This window comes from Paramisgurnus dabryanus, chromosome 9 (genome assembly GCF_030506205.2).
Source record: "Paramisgurnus dabryanus chromosome 9, PD_genome_1.1, whole genome shotgun sequence".
Taxonomy (NCBI): Eukaryota; Metazoa; Chordata; class Actinopteri; order Cypriniformes; family Cobitidae; genus Paramisgurnus; species Paramisgurnus dabryanus.
In genome coordinates, this window is record NC_133345.1 from 15,659,957 (window position 1) to 15,672,330 (window position 12,374).

Sequence of the window (12,374 nt, forward strand, 5' to 3'; positions counted from 1 at the left end):
AATAGTTTTGGTTATGCTGAGAGATTTTGTTGATTTGATTGTTTATGTTAATGGCCTAAGGTCAAAATTTGTCATGCAAGCTCAGGATAGAAAAGATGGTTTATGTAACAGTGGATAATTTGTTGCTGGTTTAAGATGATCTGAGCACTAAGCCAGGTACACAACAACTTTAGCAATGTCTAGTTGGTAATTTTCCAGAAAAAAGATGCCACCCAAAGTTGGTTTGTTTGTTCAAATTTCTCGTATCATTTGTATTTTATGTGGAGAATGTGGACTTTAATTTACTTCAGGTTATTTACTTAATTAGATTTTAATGTGCAAATGATAAAACATTCCCATTAACAATCTCTATTCTACTCTGTGAAAGATACATTTAGGATTTTTTACATCCCAGCTTTATCACCAGCCATTTCTGCAGGCTATAATATACTGTGTTATAATAAATTACTGTTATTAACTAATCTGTTAGCATCAGATGACCGAGATGAATAATTAACAGGGCATTTCAATCCCAGACTTTCCCCTCTCTTAAATTGCAGGCATATGTTCTGCTTGATGAACCGTAACTTATCAAATCATTAATAAAAACCATAGACAAGCACAACATCCTGGAGGCCACCTCTATATCATCTCTGTCACATGATAAGCCATTGATAATGGCTGTTAACAGCTCATTGAACATTAAGGGAAGTCCACCCACTAATCAGTAACAGCAACAACAGAAGTCTAATTCAGTAAGATCCTTGCATCACATGTTTTTCTGTGTCTGCATTAACCTTTATTTATAGTTTGAATAATTACAGGTTGTCTAAGTTATCTTTATAGAGCTGAGGCAAGGTCAACATGAAACATTGTGTTTAGTTCCCTTTCAATACGGTTCACTTCGCATTGCGTCAGTTAGCTGACGCTATGGGGGAAACTCCTGTTTACTCCGTGACTGAAGCCTATTGGTTAACGTCTGTACAAAGTACAGACCAATGACGTTTGAACCCGCGCGCGGGAGGAACGCGTCCCTATATAAGCGCGGTTCAATCGTCAGGAGCTCATTATTTTCTCCTTCAGCGCGAACCTCTCGCTGCTCCGAAGAAAAGAAGAAGCCTTACCTCGCCGTTGACAAAAGCCCTGCAGCGGAGTCCAGGCCTAGCGTCTTCCCCTGCCGTTTTCCGGCTGAGAACCGAAGATAGCAGAGTCCAGGTCTAGCGTCTTCCCCTGCCGCTTTCCGGCCGAGAACCGAAGAAAGCCTTCGTTTGCCGTGGTACGAGCCCTGTGCAGCGGACACGCCTGACGAGGTCTCCCCTGCGGCCGCCCGGTAAGATCAATATTTTTAATATAAAGCTATAAGCTAAAAGAGCAGGCGCTGTTGTAATAGCGTCCAGCACAGCGGCTCGGTGAGCCTCTCTGCTATGAATTTCCTCCAAGCGCGTTACCGGTCTGGCACCTCCCACGCCGGGACCGCGCTTATGCTTTGGTTGTCTTATCCATGTTTCGTGCTCCCCCTGCTGTTCCTCTCTCGCCGGGATGAACACACGGCGAGCCATGAGACTAGATGGATGCATAGACAAGCACACACGGACTAACCCCCCCTGTGTTCTGTCACACCGCAACCGTTCATGCTTACAGAGTCCCTTCGCTCCTCTCACATTCAGTGGCGAGATCTCTGGCACATATATTAATCCCCCGAGTGCATCGGGTGATACCGTCACGACGCATGGCTGTTCTGTCTGTGTTGCTGCTCCCCTCTGCCGTTCCTCTCTTGTTGAGATGAACAAGCGGGGAACCGTAGACCTGGATAGATGCATACGACAAGCAAACACGGGCGGTCTGCCCCTGTCTCTGTCATAGCACAGCCACTCGTGCTCCACGCTCGCGGAGTCCCTCGCTCCTTTCCCCACAGTGGTGAGGTCTCTTAACGGCTTAGCTAGCACGCGGTATTACGGCTCGCTGCCTCTAAATGCAGCTGTCCAGTGTTCAACGATTACAGAGCTTCATGCCCCTCCCCTCCTGGAGCGGCGCGATCTCATTCGTCTGCTCGATAGGGCCGATTCGCCGCTATTGGAGCACCAAGAACACTCATTATAAGAGAGCTTCATGCCCCTCCCCTCCTGGAGCGGCACGATCTCATTCGTCTGCTCGATAAGGCGGACACGCCTCTATTGGAGCGCTAAAACACTTTTTATAGAGCTTTACTGGCCTGAGCCAATCTCACTTCAGATAGCTCATTCTTCGTCTGCCTGGTAATTTCTCTCTGGTTTAGACGGAATCAGAGGCAGAACGAATTTGTTTATAATATACTGAGGCCCGAATACCTCCCTTTATTCAGTCCCGTCCTATATCAGTGCGCTGAATATTGGTACATTCTTATATATATATACCCGGTTTTTCTGCCCTTTTAATAAACGGCAAAACCGCGGGCCTCACGGCAGACTTCCTCTCTGCGATGGGTTCAGTCTGACATTAAACCACCTAGACATACTACCCTGCTCCGTGAGCCGTTCGGTCACCGTCACTACTGAGGCTTGTGCACCTGAACGGCTGAGCTCTGGTCTCTGCAGCACAGCTGCATCAACAGAGAACGAAACTGTCTGGGAGAAAAGGGGTTATGTCGCGCCTCGGCTGGACTGCCCTGTAATGTTTTCTGTGTGCTGTTTATCCAAACATACTGTGTAATACTGTCGGCTATGCGACCTCACTATAGTTTCCTAAATAATTTCCGTGCTTACTATACTGTGTATTGACACCCACGGTTGTACGGTGTCTCTAAACACTTTATCGCCTTACTGACAAGCAATCAGTAATACGCACACACGGCCCGCTGTCCATAATTCTATCAACGCTAGCCGGAAAAACCCCGGTTTGGCCATATACTGTGTATTGACACCCCACGACTGTACGGTGTCTCTAACACCTTTCTGCCAAATTCGCTCGCAGCCCACCTCAGTTTCTCCGCTACGATGCTGATGGCGCAAACGAGCACGGTCTTACGGCTGTTATTCTCTCTTCCTAGAGGAAGGACAGCCTCAGACTTTTGCATGGCTCCAAGCGTTTGAATCGCGCCCTCTCCGGACGGCCACTCAAAGGCTTACAGCCAAGCGGTTTATGACGTTTTTCGGCCATATAGCTGATTTATATTAGCGGATCCGAAGACGCTCACACCTCCGCTCCAATACTCGGAGATATTAGGGTAATATCAACCTCAAGTGAGCTTGCTACCCGCCACAATAAGTTTCAAAGCTTAAAGCGCGCGCACAGTCAGACGCGCGCGGCATCTCGTTTAAGACGGGCACACGTACCCCTCTAACGAGCGTCAGAAAGCTTAATATCGTGGCATTCTGTTCATAAGTCCACTTCAGTTTGACTAAGCAAAGGTCCCGCCCCGAGCTGACGGCCGGGAAGCTTGCTTAAGTTACACACGGCTGCATGAAGTGCTGTCATTACGAGCTAGCCAAGCATTTGCTGTGGGTTGAACACGCTTTACGACGGCAATCAGCCTTCGGCGCGTGGAACGCCGTTTGTCTCATATAAATCACCTTGTACTGTGAATACGGTACATTAAGAGGATGATTTAGCACTGCAGCACTCTCGACCGTGTAATTGTAATAATGCGGTCGGGCAATCTACGGTGGTTTCATTATTTACCGAACCAGACTGAGATCTCGCCCCCTGAACAAGCTGACGAGTCATCTCCTTTATAAACTCATTGCATCGCTTTATAAGCTATGTTCAATCAGAGTGATACGCATCTCATGCTTAAACTACCAATATTAACCCATTACGATGGGCGTGCGGAGATGGCATCCGTGGGACACGACCTACATTACGTGCCTTATGACACATTGACACAAGCTGCTAGGACCCCTTTCACGAGGCGTCCTTATGCAAAGTCTGATCCATTCTGTCTAGTGACATTTGAAAGTCAAAACCCCCCGCGAATCGCCGGTGGAACACTTTTCTCCTCACTACAGAGGCACGGCGGCTCTCTCCCCTACCTATATCTATGTGGCCGTGATAACAGCGAACCACGCTTTTACGACCGACCATTCATTTAATTCCCAAGCCTGTCATCTCTCAGATGCGGACGGCGGCGGTAACAGCGAACCATGCTTTTACGGCTGGCCATTCACTTTATTCATAAGCCTGTCATTTCTCAGATGCGGACGGTGCCCGAGGCACAGCGCTCTGGAACTGTCCAAGGTCCTGTATGACACATACGTCTGACGTACATCAGACGATCAGCTGTTCATCTGCGTCACAGATCACTCACTAGAGCACCTGTCAATACAGGCTATTTATGGATCGTTGACGTTATCACCTCCCGTGACAATTATGCTCACTTGTCTTAGAGCATGGGCATGGTCTTAGAGGTTTCTCATTTGACAATTGTGACACGGCCGGCTGGTCCCCGCCATCCACGTTGTCAGTTTACAGCTTCGACATCCCTGCTTCGCGCACTACTGAGGTTTGTTGCATTAAAGGTGCGCCCATTAGCTCACCTGTATGCACGATATGGTTTTTAATTATATGCGTCCACCGTGCGCTTAGAGAAGCTCACATGTACACGCTATAACATTTTGGTATACAATAAGATGCGCTTGGGAAAGCTCACCTGTATACACAGCTGTGTTATGCTTTGTGACACATACATTGTTGTTCATCTGTGTACGTTCACGGTGCGTTGGGTGCCCACCGTTACGTTCATCAATCATATCTGTACACATTCACGGCGCGTTCTGTGCACTGATTTATCTATACGCATTCACGGTGCACTGGAGAGTTCACCCGTGTGCGCACAATTTATTATCAGAACACATGACGGCGCGCTCGAGAATCTTGCCGGCCTGTGCATTATAACACTCTGATTCATCTATATGCATTCACGATGTATTCAAGTGTTCACCTGTGCCCGTGCAATTTATAGTCAATACACATTTACGGCGCGCTTGGAAAGCTCACCGATCTGTGCACTATAATACTACCTATATGCATCCCGATGCGCTCGAGGGTGCACCTGGGTTCACACTATTGTGGTATCTGTATAATCCCACGCTACGAACCGTTCTGCCGCATATTATAGTCAGATCGGCCGTTCGTGAGCTTCGCAGATCACTCACTACGTATGTCTGTTGCTAACAGTGGTTATTTAGATGGATCGTTGAAACCATCGCACTGGCTCACGCCCCTCTATGAGCTATGTCCTATATAGAGCCCACTCTGTGCGAGTTTGGCTTCTTCATGAACTTGGTCTACAGGGGTATCTATATCTATATTTGATATCTGCTACGCGGCCGGCTGGTCTTCGCCGTCTACGTTGTCAGATTGTACAGCTTAGACGTCCCTGCCCTACGAGCGCAGGTTCTCTCGGCTCAATCATGCACGCTCATGCGTTTTATGTGTACACCACGGTGCGCTCAGCGAGCTCACCAACGTGACTCTGAATTTACTTATCTCGCACAGCCGCGGCGCGCTCGGTACCTCGCCGTCTTGTGCTATGTTATGTGCCCCCGGTGCGTTTAAAACCCCACCGTGTGCGCGTCAACAATTTATATGGTGCTTACACATTTGCTTTTAAAGCTGTGAATATGCCGGGTATAGGGCCACACGCAGTGTCTCTCCGGTAAGGCACTTCAGTACGTTGTGTATGCACGGCGTGATGGGATTACGTTCCCCCATAGCGTCAGCTAACTGACGCAATGCGAAGTGAACCACATTGAAAGGGAACGCTTAGGTTACTCACGTAACTCCGGTTCCCTGAAATAACGGGAACGAAGCATTGCGTCTCTTGCCGTGCTACAAACGTCTACGCAGCGAGTGTTATTCGGCTGCGCACTTCAGTCGAATAATAATGAGCTCCTGACGATTGAACCGCGCTTATATAGGGACGCGTTCCTCCCGCGCGCGGGTTCAAACGTCATTGGTCTGTACTTTGTACAGACGTTAACCAATAGGCTTCAGTCACGGAGTAAACAGGAGTTTCCCCCATAGCGTCAGCTAACTGACGCAATGCTTCGTTCCCGTTATTTCAGGGAACCGGGGTTACGTGAGTAACCTAAGCGTTTCTTTACTCAGAAATCTGAACGGCTTCTTAAGTCTGACGTCACACGCCGCAACTTCTGGTTCTAAACACTTTATCAGATGCCTTAAACAAACAACAAACCATTCAAATGCAAATACACTCAAAAAATACAGAAACATTGTGAATCTATCCTTGCCAATCCCAGATGACCACTGACTGTTAAATGGCACCTATTATGGCCTTTATACAAGATGTAATATAAGTCTCAGGTGTGCCAATAATGTGTCTGGGAAGTTTCAGCTCAAAATACCCCACAGATGATTTATTATAGCATGTCTAAAAAGCCCCTATGTGGGTGGGAGTAAAAATGTGATGTTTTAACATCTGTACTTTTAAATGTAAATGAGCTACAGCTTCTCACTTCCTTGCAAACAGACAGTGAGCGCTTTCAGTTTAAATAGATCTGATTAATACAGTCTGAGACAATAGTATCTAGTGGACAGATACAACTCGCTGAGGATGGAAACTATGGTAATGCAATGTTAGTGGGCGGGGCTTTATCAATGTGACCTCACATTGATAAGAGAATCAAAACGGCATGGCTAATGAGACAAAAACAAAGAGCAAGTGGATTTTATTTTCACTGTAGGGTGGTTTTGTTCACACACTGCCAAAACACATTATGTCCAAACACCTTGTAAAAGTGGATTTGCATAATAGGTGCCCTTTAAACTATTGGTGTCCGGGATGCTTTTGAGCTTGTAGAATAAAGTTTACACCACAAATGTATAAAACTATATTTAATGTGTGATTGAATAAAAAGCTCTCATAAACAGCTGTTGAGATTGTAGTCTCATATAAAGCGAGTAGAGGCTTGGACCCGGAGATGACATTCATTATGTCACAAGTGGATAAGAATATAAATTTTTGTCCAAGGTCCTACTTGAACAATTATGTCATACCAGCTTAAGATCTTTACATTTATGAAAAAAGGATATAATGACATTTTGTATCTTCGAGTTGATTGCTGTGCTTAATTAGATCTAGTTCCTATGAGCACTCACCCAGCAAGCACAATGGCCCTCATTTATCATTCTTGCGTAGAAACGGGCGTATATGTTGGCGTAAGATTATGCTTACACTCCTTTCACCGCCTGATTTATGAAGCTGTGCGTACCTCTGAAATTCAGGTGTAAGCAATACCTGCCCTTCATAAATGCCGCGGCTGAAAACGATCGCCATTAGAATAACACACCCATATAAATTCAAGTCTCCACATCCCCCACGCCCTCATTTTACGACATTGACACATGGAAGACGGCAAAGAGGAGAAACCAGGGAAGTGGAAAGAAACAAAATTGTTTTATTTGGGAGTTAAAGAGCGGGATTAAAGACACATTAATAATTGCATGACGTTTTGTAATATTTGTATTATTATTTTTATTATTAATGACGCTTAATTGATATTTAGAAGAATAATTATTTATTATTATTATTATTATTATTATTATTATTATTTACTGTTGCCTACATCTAAATTATATGTCTGCTTAATGGTTCGGTTAAGTTTTTTTTTAATAATATTTTAAAATGATGTAGTAACTTTTGTAGTGTGTTTTTCTGTGTTTACATATAGTTGTTTGTTAGCTAAGATCCAGTTTGATACAGAGCTCCGGATATAATTCAAATTAACAATTTGTTTCCACAACATCCACATGTTTCACTAGGCTAATTCATAATTTGAAGTAATAATAATTAATATTATAATAATTAATTCCAAGGAACAAACTGTTGAATATTGGGAACGAATTTTATATTTATGGCCATACTTTAGACTAAATAAGAAAAAGAAGTGTCCATAATGTAGCATAAAAGATAATTCGTGGCCATGATTTTGTCCGCATGTCATCATGATCGGATTTATGGCTCCATTCAACACAAGCATTTTACCTTACATGTGTAGCTATTTATTTATCATCAAATGGTATGTAACTAGCTTACCTTTTGATGCATTATTACCATGTTTTCGTAGCACATCCTTGTGCTTTCTTGCAATGTGCCGTTTCAGATTCCAGGATGAATATTTGCTTTGAAAAACTTTTGAATAACTGAATAACTTTTACCGTCTCTCCGCACTTCCTTTCAATGTTTTCTTCCTGTCCAATTTTAACTTTGATTTTTACTTTACATTTATGTATAAGGCTTGAAATCCATAACTTATTGCTAGACATTTTTACAGATTCTCGAACTAGCAAATTATCAAAGGGCGTTCTGGGTTCAACGAGCGGTGCTGAGCGAGCGGAATTTTTAGAGAGGCGCTTTGATGGTAATATTACTGCACCGCTCAAGGCTCCGCTCCGGAAATAATTGTATTTTTATATGAATTAGTAAATTATCATGAATTGCAATAAGAATCCAGTTAATATAGTACATATTACTATATGTCTTAATAGTAACATACATGATTGTACTTTAAATGGTTTATTAATCATTTACTTACACTTTCTTAATCATCTTATGAACCACTGACAACTTCAAAAAGGACACGTTTGTACCTAAAAGGTCCATAATGGTCCCTTAGGGGTACATACTGTAATGGTACCTTAAATGTACATATCTGTACCCAAATTATACATATTAGGACTATTTTAAAGGGTACCATCCCAAAGACAACCTTTGAACCTTTTTTTTCTAAGAGTGTAGGTTAAAGATCTCCAAAAAGCCAATAAGGAAAATGTCTTTATATTAACATTGTGCCGTATTTTTACTTTGTCAGATATTTGTCTACAACAATCCTGCAACAAACATTTTTGATATATGAGATTATTAAGGCATATAGGGGTGGTTTCCTGGGCAGGGATTAGCTCTAGCCAAGACTAGACCTTAGTTTAATTAGGAAATATAACTACTTTTAACAAACATGCCTTACTAAAAACATAACTTGTGTGCATTTTGAGACAAAATCAAGGGCACTGGTGTATTTTAAGATATGTCAGCGCAAGTTGTTTTCAGTTTGGACAGCTAATAAACTACACTAGTAATAAACATTGACATGAAATACAACATAAATGTTAGGCTTGTCAATGAAAATTGCTAATGAAAAGTACATGGACAATAGGAAGCACATGATCTTTATTTTCATTGGGTGACCGATATGATGAATGTGTTACTAACCTTCATCACTGCAGCCGGGCCCCATGCAGGGCTCAAAGTCCTGTGTGTGAGGACACGGTACGCTGAGATCCAGCTGTGCCTTAAGCATCCTCTGCCTCATCCTCTTCCCTTTTTCACAAGTCGAGGAGCTGCATGCTGACCACGGAGACCAGTTGGAGTAGATGCATGTCTCTGGAGTATCATCTGATAAAATTAAGACAGCACTGTAATACTGTATTCATGAAATGAGTGCATTTTAGTCTGTATACAATGTAGGCCGTAACAACATAAAGCAATTGCTCAAATATAGAAAAATAATTCAATTACAAAATAAAAGTGAACAGCAACAGGGACACATTTGCTTGTGTGAAAGTATGCAGTGGGTAAATCTCTACATTGCAAAGAGAAACGATTTTTTTAAAAGTCTAAAAATGCACACAACTTTGTCATTATTTGGCTAAAAGGATATTTCAATTTTTGGAAGAACATCTGAGACACGATTATAACCTCATAAAGGCTTTAATTTATTGTCTTGTCTTGCTATTGGCTTAAATGGGTTTACTTGAAGCTTTCATAGCCTAAAAAAAATGGCAATAGCTTTTCTTGGATTTGAGGATTTGAGAAATGATGAAAAGATAATAAACACAAACCTTCTTCTTTCTCTTCCTGGGCGATGTCAGCCACAATGTCATCCACATTATCAGGCACAATGTTGCACTGCTCACCCTATACAGACAACAGAAAACAACTCAAACCAAGTTTAAATGATGTCCCTCATTCAGGTTTATTATACCACACAGTGATGGGATTTCTGATCTGATTGAAAACAGCAGAAGGGTAAAAATAACCTCCTAATTTCCATACAGTCTCATTTAAATGAACTTTCTGGCAACTGAAAGTGTATGACTTTCAATACTTCTAGGGCATTGCTGTGACATGGCTTCATAAATATACATAATCTGTTGTTGCTGAGCTGTTTTAACACTAACTTTTATGACATGAATAATGCAATGCTGTTTTGCACAGTAATAAAATCTAAGCGCATCTTTCGTTGAAACTGAATTATTTTAAGACGTAAAGACGAACAGACCTTGCGGGCAATTCTCTCCACAACGACCCTTGCCACAGGAGTGATGGCGCCCCCCTCTGGGTCATAGAAGGGGCTGTCAGGATGGTCTAAACTGGTGAGAGGACGAATCTTCTCCTGAGGATTCGTTGGATTATTCGGGGACTGTGGCACATAAAAAAAATAAGCATACTGCATAATATGAAATCATTTTATGCAAAAACTTTATGCAAACACAATGTTTACTTAAAGGCTGGGTGCATGATCTACAAAAGCCAATGTTAACATTTGAGCCACGCCCCTTAAGGGCTGTTCACATATAACTATAAAGTTAACTATAACAAAAACTATATTAGCGTCCACATTATAACGATAACTTTATGCTAATTCGCTCACGTGCGGGGCACTCGCACAAATACTTGACATTAACTTAATAATAATAATAATATTTTTTTTTCCCAATTGTTTACATGTCACTGAATATGTAAATATGCTGTTCTTGTTGCATTTACACAGCAGGTAACCAGCAGATGTCCTCAACGCGCTGCGTTTCGTGTAAATCTAAACAGTGAATCTAGTTTGTGTAATCTAAGTTAATATTTTACCTTTTGGGTAGTCAGTGTGGGAGGAAAAAGCATTACGTAGTGAATTTCACAGCAACTGCATCAGCGCTGGATAACTGATGTAATGTTATGTTATAGATTAGATTTAATTGGATGTCAATGATTTATCGTTCATCAGGTGGGGAAAAACGCTCAGAGTTATCCCAACGATATCCTTCGTTGTATCTTTATGGTGTGAACTCCGCTTTTGTCTCTAATATAAAACGATTTTCAAAATTGTTTCAATTTTTTCTATTTTTTTATAGTTATCGTTATAATGTGAACGGCCCTTTACTGCTTATTGGCTACAAGTGTGTTTTGGTACTCGGCCCGACTTCCTTTTCCAAAGTGTTTTTCAAAAATCACGCACCCGACCTTTAAATAATAATAATGGACCAAAAGTCCAATTGGCATGGGTTCTGAAGTCCGATGACAGCTTTGTGTGAGGAACAGACTGAAATTTTAGTATTATAAAAACCAGCCTAATCTCATGAGAATTCTTACGTGTTTTACGAGTTGGACAATTTATATGAATTTGTACAAAGTGAATCGTTCAAAAACATATTTTTAAAAAACAAATAAATAACGAAACCCCACCCCTAAATCCAAGAGCACAGGGCAAAAGCAAATCATATAAAAATGTATTACAAATTATTACAAATTAGCCACCTTGTAAAATACATACAAATTGCAATGAGATATTGGACAAAACTTATGTCCATCCATAAAAAAAACGTCCACATTAAAGACAAATGAAGAGTAAGGAAGACTGGGTGAGGAAATTTCTGAACAAAAGTAGATGTGAGTGATCACGAGTTGACCTAAAATATACTAAACTTTTTTGCCCAATCCTCATTTATTATATGGAAAAGAGCAGAATGAGAGAAAAAAGTTTGGGATGAAAAATGTCATTTTGTATATCTTGGTAAACTAGTGGTGTATAATTTTTTCTGATTCTTAGAGTTTAACTGACATTACACAACAATGAGAGCACTACAGTGAACCCTCAGGCTCAGAGGAAACATCAGCTCCACAGTAAACAACAGCAAGGTCATTGAAAGATGTCGAATAAAATACACAGCCGTAGGAGCAATACAAATTACATACACAAACCCACCCCTAAAGAGAGGTGGCATACAGTCAGAAATACAAGGGTATAATTGGACCATCCAAGTTTAAAGGAATGTTCAACATAAAACTGAACGTACAACATAAAAGATGATAGCTCTCATGTTGATCCAAAACTTTCTTCCACAAAACGCAACATGAGACCTTTTCTCTTTTTTTAAGTCATACATTTGCTATTTTTGGTGAATCACTGTTCACACCTTTATGGAAATGCTTTATATTGTCAACAGGAAGTCACCGTTGATGTTTGAGTTTCTACCTGTAAGCAGCTCACGGCTCTTAATGTGTATATAACATAAGCCCAAGGATCCTCACTTGAAGTGATTTTGATTATCAGTTTGCTTAAAAGCGAGACTGCCGAAACAGATTTAACATTCACAGACACACCAGTAGATGGCAGACTCAAGCTGTATTT

At 41.7% G+C, this 12,374-nt stretch overlaps 1 protein-coding gene across 2 annotated transcripts in view; it reads right to left on the reverse strand.

The window, feature by feature from the left end:
• The window catches only part of spon1a (spondin 1a), a 208,559-nt gene that overhangs the window by 22,519 nt on the left and 173,666 nt on the right, over nucleotides 1-12,374 (reverse strand). For both annotated transcript variants that reach the window (XM_065270017.2, XM_065270016.2), the window contains 3 exons: nucleotides 10,254-10,394; nucleotides 9,814-9,889; nucleotides 9,185-9,367 (listed from right to left, as the gene is read on the reverse strand). In XM_065270017.2, the coding sequence (XP_065126089.2) occupies nucleotides 9,185-9,367; nucleotides 9,814-9,889; nucleotides 10,254-10,394 (400 nt within the window). The remainder of the gene's footprint in view (nucleotides 1-9,184; nucleotides 9,368-9,813; nucleotides 9,890-10,253; nucleotides 10,395-12,374) is intronic.